This window comes from Cyprinus carpio, chromosome B17 (assembly GCF_018340385.1).
Source record: "Cyprinus carpio isolate SPL01 chromosome B17, ASM1834038v1, whole genome shotgun sequence".
NCBI lineage: Eukaryota > Metazoa > Chordata > Actinopteri > Cypriniformes > Cyprinidae > Cyprinus > Cyprinus carpio.
This window is the reverse complement of record NC_056613.1, coordinates 19,784,955-19,802,788: the sequence shown is the minus strand read 5'-3', so window position 1 is coordinate 19,802,788 and position 17,834 is coordinate 19,784,955. Positions and strand designations below refer to the sequence as shown.

Here is a 17,834-nt window from a genome sequence, read left to right as displayed (position 1 = left end):
AATTTGTGAAAGTATACATCCTTGTCCAGTTTGTGGTCAGTCCTTGTGACAATTTTTGTCGCTGATGTATGCAAACATTGTCCACAGCCTGGTTTTTGTTTGCGAGCTTTTGTGCCTAAAGAACCCTGTTGGCCTAATAAATCATTTAGGTTTGTCTTGTAGGTATAATAATTAAAGTGCCATGATGACAATAAGCTCCAAAACATAAATCCCAAATTTGGTGCCTTATTGGGTCAAGATCGGTCTTTATTCTTGTTTGTAGGGCACTTGACAGCACAGTGTGGCACAGTCAGCTCCAAAGACCCAATAATAAACAAACAAACCATCCTCTCCATGGGACTTGTAATCTAACACTCCATGAAAAAGCGGCTGATAGTGCTAATGGGAGCACAGCATTGACAGACAGACATGCTGTTGTTTCAGACACTCCCTGCGCTGGGCGTTATTCCTCAGCGGTGGCCATATTGCCCCAGAATGGAGCTTGTGTGGAGGCGCAAAGACACACCTGCCGGCACTCCCCTATCCTCTTGTGTGCTCGCAGCATTATTCCTGTTTTAAAACAGGATAAGGGTCATCTTTTTCACTTGTAAAACTGCTTTTTCTACCTGACAGTCCTCCATTTTTTCATGTGTTTTTCGTGTTGCTTTCTTATTTGAAGATACGGACACCAAAGAGCAGGTACTTACAAGAGAATCTCAATAATCCTTTCAATGGCACTTAGCTGACTGATTCCCCATCAGTGGACTGCAATGCTGAGCTTATTGTCTGGTAAAGAAGCCTGTATTGTGCGCGAAACCAGGCACTGGGTCAGTGTTTGTGTCATTTAATGGAGAGTAAACTGCTCACTGGGGTGTGTGGCTTACACAGCGAAGGCGAGTTATCTGGCTGTAAAACCGGTCCCTGAACTCCCCTCAATTTTCTCTCTCGCTCTCGCTCTCACTCTCTCCTCGTTTTCTCATCGTCTGCTCAACCAAACAATCTTTCAACCAGCCCCAGAGGAACTGAACTATAGCCTTGTAGAAAATTAACTTTTCACCACATTTTTTATTGGGTGCTAAATTGAGAATTTACTGGACATAAAGATTTCTCATGAATCTGTATTTAGCATTAAGCATTTTTTTTTTTTTTTTTTGAAAGCATCATTTTAAAAGCAGCTGCTAATGATCATGAACACAACATGTCACCATTGTCAATGGAGGTTTGCCAGCTATAATATATTTGCATTTACTGTTTAACTGTTGGCATTCACGTTTCTTGTTTACAGTGATGAAATGCCAAAACGTTATATAGTTAGCGCTGTTTCAACCACCAGGAGTGTCTGTACAAACACAAAATGATAATTTAGAGGATTCACACCACATCTAATGCCAAAAAAGTGTGTAAGTGACAGGGTGCCATCTGTCATAAAAACATCTCATCATCAAGTTTTTTTCCTCAAAAACAGTTTTAGATGTCGTAATGCCAGAAATTTATAATTACTGTAAGTTTTTAGCTAAACTTAGTGACAACAGGGTGACCATTTACTTTACAAATTGCATTGATGTCAGACGATTTTGTCAGAGGAGAAAATTAGATTAAGTTTGGTACAAATCCTGCCTACAGCGTGATTACGTAATGCGTGGAGTCGTGGACGCACATTGCAGAACTAGGGAAAAAACGAGCATTTGTGGTTTAAAAGGTATGTACATTTTTTTGTGTAGAGCCCTTTGAAGCTGCGTTGAAACTGCAATGTGTACCTTCAACCCGTTGCTCCCTAGCTTTTGAAGTACACTACATGTAGGAAAATCCTGGAATGTTTCCCTCAAAACCGTTAACTTTTTTTCAACTGAAGAAAGAAGACATGAACTTCTTGGGTGTGAGTAAATTATCAGAAAAATTTTCAGTGCAATCATCTGTTATTTTTGTGGTCTCCAGTGGTTTGTCCTAGTTCCATCACCTTCGTTTCTTCTTTGACTAAGAAAGGACTGGCCGGGCTAGTGTTGCCACCTTGTGCACAAACTTATTAGTGCAAAAAACAAAAAAATTGTATAGAGTATGCAAGGTTTTTTTATTTTTTATTTTATCGTCTGTGCATGTGCAGTATGCATGTGCTATACTGATAATGGAAATTACATTTAATGCACTGCACATATGTGTAAAAACCAAAGTATAGTTTGGGCTTACCAATTATAATTATTTAAATAATGGTTTTATTTTGCAAATGTTGGTCATTAAAGGCAAGAGTTTGAAGGTGAAATTACTTTTTAAATCATTTAGCAATGAGAAAAATATTCGGTGCAGAAGCATTGGTGATCTTACTAGAATTTGAACGAGACATACATAAATACAGAAAAACACTGGCCCCTACCATCTTATGAAAGAAAAACATATCTCCCTCTTACAGCAACTGTTTTCATCCTGCCTAATGTTTTACACGGTCATCTTGAAAACGTGTTAAGATGTTTCTCACCTCACTGTGTGAGGGCTCGCCAAACACACTTGTGAACGGTTGCCAGAGAAACGAGACACAGGGACAAAGTGTTGCCGTGTCCATATGGATGCTCAAAGATGATGATATGCTAACAGCACCTCTGAGCATGGAATGATTTACACAGCAAATGTGGACCGTGGCGTAACGTGTGTGTGCGCGCTGGTGCATGCATGCTCTTCAATCACCCTCGCTGCTGGGCATGCACGCTCTACAGATGTGGACCATTATAGGCTCTCCAAATCCAGATGTGTGTAATGGGTTGGTTGAAGTGTGTCAGCGATGTTCTCAAGGGGCAGGGTATTGTGGAGTGGATAGTTGTTGGACTGTAAAGAGCTCTCTCTGACTGTCTCAATTAACCAGCACCCGTAATGAGTCATCAGAAGGCCGTATTCATGTACACTCATTTTGATTAATTTCTCTTTATGTGTACTCTCTGCTGGTTTGTGTCTGGATCCAGTGTGAAAATATATGCATTTGAGTGTCTAATAGGATCTACACTCTTAAAAATAAAGACTCAAAATGGGGAGTTTCTTCAGTGAGTGCAGTAGAAGAACCATTCTGGTTTTCCTAAAAGGACCTTTTGTGTGTGAAGTGTGAATAATTACAATAATGAACCTTGGTCACACTTTATTTTAAGGTCCAATTCTCACTATTAATAAACCAGTAACTACAACTTTTGCCTCAATAAAATCCTAATTTGCTGCTTAATAATATTTAATAAAGTAGTTGTTAAATTTAGGTATTGTGCAGGATTAGGGATGTAGAATATGGTCATGCAGAATATGTGCTTTATAAGCACTAATAAACAGCTAATATGTTAATAATAGGCATGCAAATAAGCAACTAGTTAATAGTGAGAATTGGTTCTTACACTAAAGTGTTACCTGAACCTTTTGTACAATGGAAAGGTTCTATGGATATTCTTCATGGAACAGTAGATGCCAATAAAGAAAATTGTATTTGCATTTAAATCCAGTATATACTAATCCCTCGCAGTCTTAGGTGTAATGCATTACTTAGTCATTCATTAATGTAATTTAATTACTTTTCCCTTGAAAAACTAAAGTGAGGTATTACTCTTAATTTTTCTGTAATTAAATTAGTTACTTAAATACTGTAGGGACTATAGAACAATTCTTGCCTACATAAAAACAGTAGAGGATTTAACATCAAAATTGAACATTTAATGTTAAAATGCATATTTTTAATGTAACCTTACCCCTTTAAACAACTTGGCCAGTTCGAGAAAAATGTATGCAATTTTATATTTTTTTAAATATAAAGAGTGGTTTTATATCCGCCCTTGTATTGTTAAACTGGTTGAAGCTGATATGGGATTTAGAAAGTAGTAATAAGTAATACAATAATTTTTAGAGAGGTTAAATGGTACAGAAATAAAATTACTCTGTTGAAGATGCAATTAATAGCTAGTACTCAATTAAAACAGTTTTTCTCAACCTGCAGGCCAGAAAGTCTTAAACTTATTTACGTTTAGTTAACATAATTTTTGATTCTAAAAACGATAAAAAATAAAGAATAATTTTTTAACATAAAACTCACATCATAGCTACGTATTTATTTTACAATAGAAGTGCCAGAGGTCCTTCGAATATTGTCAAAAGTTGAGAACCACTGCCTTAAAATGTTCTCTATGTAGGCAGCCCACTGTGTTTTGGAACGTGGCTCAACTCACTCCAGTGTTAATGTGCTTTAACTGCACACTGTGTACAGATGTGCCTTGCTTCTTTCAGAGCAGCTTCCATCAGTGAAGAAAAACATGAACCGTCTCAAATTATTCCTCATTCTTGTTTGCCTTAGGCTGAGAAAGCTGATCTTTCACCTTCCTTATTTACATTTCATCAAACCTTTCTCTGTCGTTTTGCATTTAAATGGATTGCTGACATGTGGGAAGGTAAATCAGAGTTTGACTGATGTTCTAAATTAATTTTTATATGTTAAAACTAACTGCTTTTTATGGTTTTTAGCACTATGATCCAGGGATGGAGCTTTTCCTTTTGAAATGTTATGCATGTGCAATTAAAAGCCTGGGTTTGGTACAGGCACCAGGTATTGCATAAATCCATATTAAATAAAATTATTATAAGCATAACACAATGCTAGAACATACTTTAATAGGAAGTTGATTGTCAATGAGAATACAGCACTCCAGGCATGCTCATAATAGAGTTTTAAAATTATAGTTTAAAATGTAATTATACAACAATATCTTACATTTATTTACTTAATAAAAATAATATCTATTTATCTATCTATATATATATATATATGGCATTAAATATATGATGTAAAATAATTCCATATAATATATGAAACTGTATATAATGTTTATGCTTACCAAGGCTGCATTTATTTGATCAAAAATACAGGGGGAAAAAAACAAAAAAACAACCAATATTGTGAAATAATAATACCATTTAAAATAATTGTTTTACAACAGATTTTCACATAATTTGTTTTTTACTAAACATCCGGCAATTCTGCATATCGTACATGATATAAAATTCAAAACTGAACAAAGTATTAAACTGCTACTAGCGATCAAAAACACAACTGGCTGCAAAAAAGGTCATAAATTAATGAATCTATTTAAAATATATATGTATTAATAAATCCAACAGCATCCATAATATATTATATTATGTTATTATATAATATATGATATAAGTCATGACATGACACATGAGATTAAAAGATTTTTTTCTTTTTCTTTTTTTCTTTCACATAAGCCTGTCATGAAATATTGTCGTGGGTTTTCTTAGCTGACTCATTTGTGATGTAGGCGGAGAATAATAGATGTCCACAACAAGACAACAAGATTGAAGCCATCACAAATTGAGATTTGTTCTCCAAACCAGAGCGAATACATGACATTTAACAGTGTGAGGACTGCCAAACAGTATTGAGAGGCTCTTGCTTGGGCACAAACAGAATGATCTGGAAAGTATTCAATTTGAAAACCTACTGCACTTATTGAAGCTCTTCTACATCCATGAACCTTTCTGAGAATGATTACTTGGTAGGAGCTGCCTGCTTGTTTATCTGTGATTTGGTGAGTTTTCCATATCCTCCATGGGCTTTGCTTTTCTTTGCCACTTTCTCCCTGGTCTCCGTAGCCACATAGGGCTTTGCAGCCTACACCGGCTCTGTGGAATAACAAGTAATGACTTTACAGTGCCAAGCCAACCTGCTGCTCTCAGCCAGAGCCCTGTCTCCATCAATGACGGCTGATTTGATGATGAACAGCTTTGAAGAACAGCTTTTCTATAGGCAATAATTATGCCCAGCAAGTCTTTTCATCGGTCGAAATTAAGCACTCTGTACGAACAAGCACATTATCGCACAATAATCAATGTCTGAACTTAATTTCTCTATGTTTTAGGCATAGATGTGAACCGTATAGATTTCCAGCTGGTATCTAAACAGACATTACCATGCTTTTGTGCACTCGCACTGTACCAGGTGTTTCTGGACTTCATTATGGTGAGAGGCTGGAGATGTGTGTTCTGTCGCATCTCAGGAGGTGGAAGTATGATAAGCGCAGGGGTCGAGGCTGCTCCCAGATTGAATTTATATGTAACAATCTGTTTCCATCTCAGCAGCAGATGCCTGGCAACCACGTCCATGCGATCAGTTGTGAACAGCTGTCATTGTCAAAAGAGAAATCACAGCGAAGGCTGTGAAAAAAAAACATGAAAAAGGAACTGAGTGGTAGCGCTCATCGTGGTAAAGGAGGGGTCATTTTGAGGAAGTTTTTTTCACACCTTTTCTTTCATCAGGGTGTAATTAATAAGAACCATTAAGGTTCAGCAAGAAGTACAGTCCTGCAAACAGATGGATGACTATTGATGGGCCAGTAACCAACTAGTAATCTGTTAGGTTTACTAGTTTATATAGATTTTTTTTTCTTAATTTTGTTTTACAGCAGTGTTGCTTTTGTTGCAAGATATATTCTTAACCTATTGTTTACTGACCAATAATAGAATAGATAAAAATGTGTTATATTTGAAGGCTTATTATTATGCATTATACTTTCTAAAGGTGTAACAATTAGTAGATAAGTAATATAATGTATTATAAGTGTGGTTTCAAATAATTCATGAGATCATACAAGGTATTATAAGGTGGCATAATTAATGAATTAAAGCTACTTTTGTAATGCATTATATATAAAGGCTTTAAGTAAAGTGTTACTGATTTATGACACTGCCAGTCCTCCGGAATTTATTGGTTATTTTCTATAATAAGATTTTTTTAATAGTAATGTATTGGGAATTGTTGAATATTTTGAGAGTGAAGAGGAAGTACAGATGATGAAAGGGGGTGGAGGAGCTTCCACTTGTGGTGGTTTCTCTGAAAATGTTTAAACGGCAACTTGGAGACCCCTATAAACATATGAACTTTAAATGAACTCCTGTAATTTTATTCACTATGAAATCGATCCACTATGAAAATTCTAAATTGTTAATGTTAATGGCCGTAGATGGAGCAGGTATGCTTGATGAACTTTAATGACAAGAACAAGAATGTAAAATGTAACATTATGAGTTTCTGTCTCCTGTAGCTCATCTGGTAGAGCATTGCATCAGGAACGACAAGGTCATGGGTTCGATTCCCAGGCAGCACACATACTTTGAATGCACTGCAAGTCGCCTTCCATGAAAGCATCTGTCTAATACATTTGTTAAATGAAATGTCACATCCATCACTGCAAGGTGTTGTGATATTCTGTCTCATTTGGTGACTGCAACATGTCTCATTTGACACTTCCCCATGTCACTTATTCGCTGTATTCTCATTTTCACCCATCACATCTTCGTGTATCAAGTCATTTCACATTCAAGTGGCATTTGCTGGCAAACAAAAAATAATGCCGTCATAATTGTCCTTAAATCCTTGGTGAGAACAAAAGGCCTGGGCACTTGTATAATGACGCATAAACACAGTGCTTAAATATGAGGAGCTTTTTAAAGAGGTATCTATCTTCACTGCTCTTATTGTGAATTCACAAGCATTATGTTCTCTCTCTGTCTATCATTTGAGGTAATTACACACTCTCTCTCTCTCTCAAAAGAGAGGAGTACCTCTATGGAGGACTCTTCTCTCCTAACACATCATAACACATCAAAAGGCAATAATAGGCCATAGTCTCTTTGTAAGACATGCATTTCATACATCAGATGTAATTTTTCTACAAGATCAAACAAAGCGGTGAACAATGTGCTTAATGGCTTGAGTACATCTCCTTTAATAAGTTTAGCAGTTAATTAATCAGTGTCAGAGTAATGCTTGCGTAGTATGTAACCTTAGTCAACAAAGTCAGTGGTTTTGCCCTGCGGTGCATTTTTTCTTGCTATTCATCATTTCAGAGCAATTGTTTGATCGTTATATACTTGCGAAGGGGTCTTGAGGTCTTTTAAAGAGATAGTTCACCTGAATAGGAAAATTGTCATAATTTGCTCACACTTGTGTTGGTCCAAATATGTACTATATGTTTCTTTCTTCCATGGAACGCAAAAAGAGAAATTTTGAAGATTGTGAAGGTCACTCTTTTCCATTCACATTGAATGAGGACCGAAACTTTCAAGCTTCAAAATGGATATAAAACACATGAATGTGCCATGAAAGTGTTCCATGCAACTAAGTCTTTATAAGTCTGTATATATAAGTCTTTTGAAACCAGAAATCCTTGGCATATTTAAATATGGCGGGATAAATATTGAAGTATGTACAGTTGTGAGGTGTAATTGTGTAATTAGCTGTCAACTACAGTATATCGACCATATTTTTAGTGTTTTTTGTTTTGTTAAATGCACTTTTTCATCCTTGTATTAATTAAAAAAAAATCATTGTTTTTTCAATGGAGCACAAAAGAAGAAATTCTGAAGACTGTGAAGGTTGCTCTTTTTTTCCTATTCATTACTGTGAAAAGGAACTGTTCAAAATGGACATAAAATGCTTACGTTTCAAGTTTCAAAATGGATATAAAACACTTAAAATACCATTAAAGTGGTCCATGTAACTCACATACCATTTTTGAAGTCTTTTGAAGGCATAAATCCTTGGCACATTAATAGGTGAAATAGTAATGTCCTTTTAAGGCCAATCTTTTCAGTGATATGGTTCATAAAACCAAACTTGAATCAGACTGATCTGTTCTGACTCAGTGATTCATTTGCAGCATTTTTACAGCTCACTGGAAGAAAAGATTGACATTGAATATATGTTAAAACTTCAGTATGTTTTTTTACACAAACTATTGTGTAATGTAAGTCTATTGTGTTTTAAAGCTTAAAAGCATTATTCCAACCAAAATTTTTCCTATGAAAGACTTAATTATCAGAATGGTGGCTTGCAAGCTTAAAAAAAATATTATAAAGTAGTCCATAGTGTTCACAGAAACATAAAATAAAAGTAAGTAGCTGATTAAAAAAATTAAATTTTGGGGTGAACCATCCCTTTAAGACTGCATATATTGATGGAGAACCCACAGTATAGCTCAGATCAATTTACTTTGTTTACATAAAACTGAAACCGTGGCTGTATTAATATTGCCGCCCGTGTTTTAACATGTAGCGCCGTGTCTACAGTTGTTACACACCCCTCCACCAAGTGTTATCAGACAGCACACTAGCAACAGGAGCATTACAGCATGCCAACCGTTTCTCTCCTGCTGACATTTGCCATTCATTCACATTCACATCAGCATGAGTTTTCTTTTCTGTGGTTCTTTTTACGTCTCTCCAATGCACCTTTTCAATTTCTCTGCCTTCCTCCTTTGTAAGCTTGTTGTTCTCTTGTAAAGAATGAATAAAAGCAATCATGCCTTGAATGACGGAAGGTCAAATTGAGTGTGTTCATAAAACGCTGGACTTTGACCTGCATGGTCAATATTCAGTTCAAAATAAGGGAGTGAAGCAGCTGCTCATCATCTGGTAGTGAAATGTCAGTCAGCCCTACTTTTATAACATCATCTTAAATTACTAGGAAGAAATTGAGAAAAATCTATACAGAGTATATTTCCTTTTTTTACCACCTGCTATTGCCAGGTGAATTTAGAACTAATTGGCTATAGTGTACAAACGTATTTTAAAGTTATTATTATCATCATACACTACTGTTCAAAAGTTTGGGAACATTAATGGCCAGTTTTACTAACAGCTTGCACCAGCGCAAACCATCTTTTGGCATTAAAATTGTACTGTCGGGATTTACTAAAGATGAGCAATGAAGAATTAGCGCTGAAAAAAGGTGTGGACACAGAATGTGCATTTGTAGGAGCGTCCCATTCAGACGCAAAAGTTTTGGGAGGAGAGTTTTCAAATGAATCACGCAATGTGATTTGCTAACATTTGCGCTCTTCAAATAACTGGCATTTGCACCATTATTTAACGTCCAAAAAAGTATTTTTACCCTTGAAGTACTGCAATTATTGTTGCTAGGAGGAGGCACCGCAGAGAACAGAGCACGTGGTAGAAGAGAGATGTTTTTTTTCCTCACATATTAATTTAATTTGAATGCCAGAAGAACACATTATCCGAACATATCCTTTGCCAAGCCATGTTATTTTTAATTTGCTCCAGGAAATAAAAGACGACTTGGACCCCTCAACTAGGAGTCACGCAATACTAGGTCTATCAAACCTTCATTTTTTGGGCTCTGGTTCTTTTCAACATACTGTGGCTTCTTTATTTCTTTATTCTTTATTTGCGACTACGCTAATTTGCACTGCGCTTTGTATATTGGGTTGGTCGATATGTAAATGAGATGTTGCGTCTGTGTTTTTTAATTTGTCAGTAAATCACCTGCAGAAATTTCTCCTCCCATCGATGCCGTTTTAGAATTGCGCTCTTGCGCTAATTTGCCGTTTAGTAAAACTGGCCCTAAGATTTTATTTTATTTTTTAAGAAATTAATACTTTTTTCCGCAATGGTCCATTAAATTTTTTTTTTTTTTTTTGTCACTTTTCAACAATTTCAAATAAATATAGTTCTTTTGAACTTTCAATATATCAGATAATCCTCAAAAATGTATTAGTTTCCACAAAAACGTTAAGCAGCACAACTGTTTTCAACAGATAAGAATTTTAGAATGATTTCTGAAGGATCATGTGACACTGGAGTAATGGCTGCTGAAAATTCAATAAACTAAAAAAATCTAAAACCAAATAAATGATATTTTATAATACATTTAAATAGCAGTAATGTTTCACGATATTACCATTTTATTTTTGATCAGATAAATGCAGCTTTGTTCAGCATAAGAGACTTTTAAAAAATCTTACTGACCATACCGATGAAACTTCTTCATTAATTGTATTATTTTTATTCTCATGACAATGTTGTTTTTATTTTTTTGTCATGCATATATGTGGCAAACAGCATGTCAATGTGTCACAGCTCATATACATGACAAACTAGTCTGTCTCTTGGTGAAACACTACCTGTCACATAAAACATGAAGACAAATACCTCATATTTTTGTTTTGTAAGCTTTTGGAGGAATATTCTGCATATGTATCACCACATGGAGTTTTGTGCGGTGTGAGTCATGACAGATGCTTTCTTTAATAGATTGTTTTGCTTTTTGATTTGAATCGTGTATGTCATTTACATCGGCAACAGTCTGCCTGTCGCTCTTACAATTCAATTTAAACCATATTGCAGTTCTTAATCATGTTACCAGTGAGTAACTCTGAGTAACTTTATTTATTTGCCAGTTTTTACTCACAAGAAAAGAATATCTACTAAGCAAAGCTGAACATCAGAAATGACAAACTTGTGTTCTTTTTCTTTGCAGAGGAAAGGCCGGACTGCTCCAAGGCGAGATGTGAGGTGCAGTTTTCTCCACGCTGCCCTGAGGACTCCATATTGATCGAGGGCTACGCTCCACCAGGTGAATGTTGCCCCCTGCCCAGCCGCTGCGTGTGTAGCCCAGCTGGGTGTCTGAGGAAAGTTTGCCAGCCTGGGCACCTCAACATCCTGGTATCCAAGAGCTCAGGCAAACCTGGCGAGTGCTGTGATCTCTACGAGTGCAAACCAGGTAATAAAGTTCAATATTAAGTCGTGTTGTGACTTTTTCAATTACTTCTTCTTCAATCTTCACATGATACGCTATGGAGGTCACCATGTAACTAGCTAACAGCAACCAAACCAGTATAAACCAGTATAAAATAGTTAAAATGACTGTGTAAAGGTTCTTCTAAGAGCTTCAACTTTTATGTTCAATAAAAAACAAACAACATACAGTACATTTGGAATGACATGAGGGTAAGTATATGTTTTGGGGTTTTTGTTTTGTGGGTTTTTTATTTTTGTGTGTTGTTTTTTTTTATGTTGGTTTTTTTCAGTTTAAACTTTTCTTGCAATATCAAATTCTTTTCCTGCTACAGCAGTGGATGGATTGTTGTAGAGTCTTGGGAATCCCCACCAGGAACCAGCTAGTGATAGATTGGAATTCTTTGCAGGTTATCTCAAGATGCTGTCATAGTACCTTAATTTTAATATATCTTCTTCTGTCATGCTGTATTTTGCTGCAATATGGCAGCCTTGAGCAGAGATAGGCACTTGGCTTCAACATGACATAAAAAACAACGGTAATTAATTTCCCAATACACTAAAGAGTGCGATTTCGGGATTTGGGAGTTTGCCAAAGCCTTTGAGACACGCTAAATCCATGGGCTGTTGAAAATACTGTACATGAGTGGTTCTGCTTCCAGAGACAGTTTGGTAGATAGAACACAAATGCATTAGGTTCGATATGGTAAAAGACACTTTTCTGAAAAACAAGTAAAATATACATGAAATAGAACTTTTTTAATACAGATTTTTAAAGAATTCATCACTTCACATTATTTATAATATGTCATTGAAAGATAATCATAACTTGCCTCTGAAAATGTCAGTTGGATGATGTTAACATGCTGCAAATGACATTTCATTTTTGTTTTTTGTACTCAATGTTTGACATTAAACCTACATTGTATAATGACTTAAGCAATGTAAACTGCATTTGTGGTAGTTTACGGTGTGATATAACAGGTAAATCATTTGCTCGGATAAGAGTTTGATGAGGTGTGTTAATTAGAGGCTTTGATGAGAAGTGCTAAATGTTTTATGTCTTGTTTTGTGTTCAGTGTTCAGTGTAGACTGCAGCACAGTAGAATGTCCACCAGTGAAGCCTGTCCAGTGTCCGGCAGACAGCTATGAGACGCAGGTCAGACTGACAGCAGATGGCTGCTGCACCCTTCCTACCAGGTTAGATGTTACAACTGTCACACACTTACAGTTGAGATTAGAATGTTACGAATGTCTCATACTCACAGTGAAGGTTATACTGTTACATCTGACTGACGCTCACAATGTAGGTTAGTTTAACACTGACAATTCAGTTTAGAAGTTACTGTCTCACTCTCACTGTCCCAGTTACACCATTGCACTGGTTTCATGCTCACGATCCTAATAAGGTGTAACACCTATGTAACTCTCACATTCATAGTTGCACCATTTTATATGTTTCACATTCACAGTCTAGGTTAGACTTTACACCTGTAAAACACTTGCACAATTCCAAATAGACCATTATACCTGTCTCATGCTCACAATCTTGATTAGATGTTACACCTGTCTCATGCTGGCGATCCAGGTGAGATGTTACATGTTTCATGTTCATAATCCAGTTTAGATATTACACTTGTTAGAGTATAGGTTAGACTTACACCTGTCTCATGCTCACATCTGTCACACACACACACACACAGTCCAGGCTGCACATTTAAACCTGTCTCTCACTCACAGTGTAGGACAGACTTCACACCTGTTGATTGTCCAAAATAAAAAACAAAAAAACATTATTTTTCACTATTTTAGCACTGGTTCTTAAGTCAGAGCATTAATATTGTATTATTTCAGCACTGAATGTTAATAACTTTAGAGTGACAGAAGAGAGTGTTTTGTTGTTATGAATTAGGTATGACAGCACCCCCCCCCACACACACACACCCTGCCAGCTTCACTCTCTCTCTCTCTCTCTCTCTCTCTTTCTGTATTTCCCTGTTTCTCTCTCTCTCTTCTACTCAGATGTGAGTGTTTGCCTGGCCTCTGCGCCTTCCCACAGTGCTCAGCGGGGACTTCCCCACAGGTCATGTCCCGTGGCGATGGAACACCTGGGAGGTGCTGCGATGTGTTTGAGTGCGTCAACGGTAGGTCCTGTTTTCTGTGTGTCTTAATTAGTGTTTATGTGTAGGTGTTTTGGGAAGGTCGTCTAGCCAGTGGGCAGAACCCTGCAGCTGCTGCCATAGTAACCGGCCATTAGCTAAAACTGAACATTACCCAAAACACACTACAGAAAATACACACTTTTACTACATCTGTTTCTCTCTCTTAAAAATCAGTTTGCAGTGTTTTTAATGTTAATTGGATGGAATTTTAATTCATTCTACATTTAATGGTTTTAATAAAACCCAAAAAGCCATAGCTTATTATATTTCCCCAAATTACTCTTTCTGTGTCTCTACAAGGCATAAGTGAATGAGCAGTACTGCCGCTCCCTACACGCAGAGTACGCAGTTTGGGTAGGGCACCAACTCCCAGGGGGGCACCATCCCAGTTGGTCAAAAAAAAAAACTTTCGTTCTATATTAATATTAAAATTAACATATACATATATAAATAAAACTCTAAACATGAACATATGCATTTTACAGTGAATGCAGTAGGCTAAGCACACATGCGCGCTATTCCCGCATCCACGCCCGTGACCGCTCGCACCTCATCTTTTTTATTTTTTTTTTATATTTGGGGGAGGGGGCACAACAATACAGTTCTGCTTAGGGCACCCATTAGCAATTAGAGCTACATTAACAACAATTTTCTGACAAAAAACTGAAAATACATTCTCTATATTGTTATTTTTGAAAGCACTTGTGCCTCTTATGCACAGCCATACACAAACACTACACAGTGCTCCCTAACTAATAAAACCTGCGCTGAGAATTGGGACAGAAAGAGAGAGCTTAACCCCACAGTCACTGTGAGCAGAGCTGTGTGCAGGTGGTGGAGAACTCTTTCAGATGAAGAGACTGCAGGCGACAGGTGAACAAAAGCCACAGGAAATCAGCACCAAATCAAAGCTGGAAACATCAGCGAGCACCAGGCCGTATGTCGTGCATTGGGCCTTTTCCATATTCGTGGATAGACAAGACAACAGAATCAGGCCTCCATCCAAACACAAAGGCTCGAGAGTGGTGCTTTGAATAAAGGGACCCATGAAAGCAATCCTACTTCCCCTCTAGTTGTTTATTTCCTTCCTGCTTCACCTATAGCCAGGCCTAGGGCACACAATACATGAAAGACACACCAACAAAGGGAAGCAAAGCGAGTGATACCCAAGGACTCGCTTTTTCATATTCGTCATTTGGCAAGTCACCTTCCTTTCAAGCACGTATGTATATAAACAAGCTAGCATAAATAGCATTGTGGTGTGAGGTGCCAGGTTGTGTGTCATCTTCACAGCGGGTGGCGAAATTAGCCTTAGGCTGATTTGAGAACAAAGCGCTGAGGCCGGAGAGCAGCGCGGGGAGCATCAAAGCTCCGAACAGAAATACAGGCTAATTGAACATCTGGCCACCGGTGGCTGTGTACAGTGTAGAGGCCGATCTCATATTCCATAGCTGAGGGGGGTGGGGGACAGGGCCGGCGCTCCGCACACGCACATCACGCACTACGCGTAGGGCACGAAGTGCTTGGGGGGGCACCAAAAAATCTGGGTCGTGAAAAAAAATCATCACAATAGGCTACTAGTATAAATAACAAATAAAATATTTCTAAAAGCATGTTAATATACAAAAGCAATACAAAAGTAATATAGGCCTAGACCAAATTAGTCGAGAAAAAGGTGAATCTCTGTGCCAGTCTCCCTCTGGTGCTCCCCCTTACCGACCTCCCAGTGGTCTGTTCGATTATGCCTCAAAAAATGTCAAATTTGGCAGACACCGACCTCAGACATGGCCTCGAAAAGGCACCAAGAGTCGGGGGCGGAAAAAAGAAAGAGACAGCGGGATGATGCTCGCGCGTCGCTTGCAGGTAAGACAATGTTTTAAATAAAAATGTTTGTTTTGTAGCCCTTGCGTGTAGTATGCATGTCCAGGGGCGTCGGCGCGTCCGCGTCGCTAGTAGTGCAAAAGATCCGGGGCTTTTAGCCCTGCATGTTGAGTCTTTTATTTTAACGGGGTCCGGGGAAATTGTGAAACTTGAGCTAAAAAAGATGCAGTTTGTTTGAGAAGGAAAGGAATGCCAATCGTGGGGGTCCTCATCGTCATATTTTGAATGACAATAAAGCAAATTTTCCCCGTACGGTACGTTACAGCTGTGTCACGTGTGCATATAGCTATTAGTGCAGAAAAATAAGTTTTTCTATTGTAATTTCTTCGCTTCAATACAATGTCTATCTGCCTCAGTCTGAACTTTAGAAAAACCCTGCAACTGAACGTGATGTGATTTTGCCAAATTAGACCGCTTAGATAAAGATTTTTCGTTGTTGTACTATGGCATGCGGTCATTTTCAAGAGGTTCGGCCAAGGGCGACATCTGTTGGTGAAACTGCAATTAGAAAAAAAAAAAACACAATCTCAGTGTTTGTATATTTTCATATTCACAGAGTTATCAAATTATTAGGGCTGGGAAAAGATTAATCTCGATTAATCGCATCCAAAATAAAAGTTTGTGTCTACATGATATATGTGTGTGTACTGTGTATAATTGCATGGTTATTTGCAGTTTTAAAATGTGCACTTTAAAATTCATACTTCATAAAATTCATACACTTATACTGTTATTTGCACTAAACTTTTTTTTGCACTTTTAACTTTCTGTGTTTACATTGTTCAGTTCCAATTATTCATTTGCAGCAGTTATTTTGGAAGTAAAGAGAACCTAACTAAGAAATTCTGAATGGTAGTTATTTCTTTGGTTGGTGGGTGGGTGGTTGGTTGGGGAGGGGAGGGGGGGGGGCACCGCCAAGCATTTGTGCTTAGGGCACCCAAATGGCTAGCGCCGGCCCTGGTGGGGGAGAACATGAAGGAGCGATGAAAAGAGAAAATGAGCTCATCCCCTTGGATGGACAGAAACTGATTAATATTCAAAAGATATCACACAGATGTCATTAGATGAGTGACCTCCTCGAGACTGTCGTGGCATGAACAAATTGACACAACAGATGAGTACACTGCAGACAGATGCGAGAAAACCACAAACGGTCACGTCGGCCCCATGTTGAAATTCCTCTATTTCTTTCTTCTGTGGAACAAAAAGACAAAATTTTGATTTATATATCAGTCACTATTTTTTTGGAACGGTAGTGAATGGAGACTAAAGCTTTTTAGCTTAAAAAAATCCCAAACACCATAAAAGTATCATAGAAGTAACCCATAAGAGACAATTGCATCATTTTTTCATTTATTCTGTCACCTTTATCATTTCTAAACCTGAAGGACTTTATTCTGTGGAACATAAAAGAACATATTTTGAGAAACATCTAATCAAATATTACCAAAATTCTTCAAAATATAAGAAAGTCATACATGTTTGGAACAACCTATTAGGGTGACTACACACAGATCTTGCATTTTTTGGGCCAAATATTCCTTTCAATTGTAATTCACATGATAATCTTCACCCTCTGCCTTTTAGTTGAAGGACCGCTGAACCAAGTGAAGTCCAAATCATAAACATATGATTCAAATGGATCAAGTAAATCTTGTGAACTGGATTAACTGATTTACTGTATTAAAAAGTTCCAATTCAAAAGAATGATTCGTTCACAAATCAGACATCATAGTATTCTCATGAATGTGCCAAAAGATTTTTTTAGTGAATAATTAGATTTCTCTGGTCTATCGTATGACTTTAGAAGTCTTCAGATATAGTCCACAAGTCGTATTTATTACCATTTTGGAGTGCGATAGCCCAAGTCCTCATTTACTTTCATTATTTTGTAATGAGTGGCCAGAATATTCTCCAGAATTTCTCTTTTTGTGTTCCAGTAAAGAAGTAAAATCATACAGGATTGGAACGACATGAGGTAATGACAGAATATTCATTTTGGGGCCGACTGTCCCTTTAATTTGATTTACATAATGCTGGGCTGCTGGAAACTGTCTCTATGAATCTTTAATTGGAAGAAGGAGCCAGCATCTTTCACTTCTGTCCTCTGTAATGTGTGATAAGATTTATTCAATGCGGCATGCCTTAATGAGGATTTGAGGAGTATTAAATTCAGTTTCTGTTGTGTTTATTTAAAGTTTTTCCCTGTAGATTTGTCACACTGGCACCTCATGGACATGTTGCAAG

The 17,834-nt window shown here is 37.3% G+C and overlaps 1 protein-coding gene across 2 annotated transcripts in view; it reads left to right on the top strand.

Moving 5' to 3' along the window:
* crim1 (cysteine rich transmembrane BMP regulator 1 (chordin-like)) overlaps positions 1–17,834 on the top strand; it is a 133,046-nt gene that overhangs the window by 69,617 nt on the left and 45,595 nt on the right. For both annotated transcript variants that reach the window (XM_042742700.1, XM_042742699.1), the window contains exons 3-5: positions 11,288–11,530; positions 12,624–12,744; positions 13,567–13,688. In XM_042742700.1, coding sequence (XP_042598634.1) covers positions 11,288–11,530; positions 12,624–12,744; positions 13,567–13,688 — 486 coding nt within the window. The remainder of the gene's footprint in view (positions 1–11,287; positions 11,531–12,623; positions 12,745–13,566; positions 13,689–17,834) is intronic.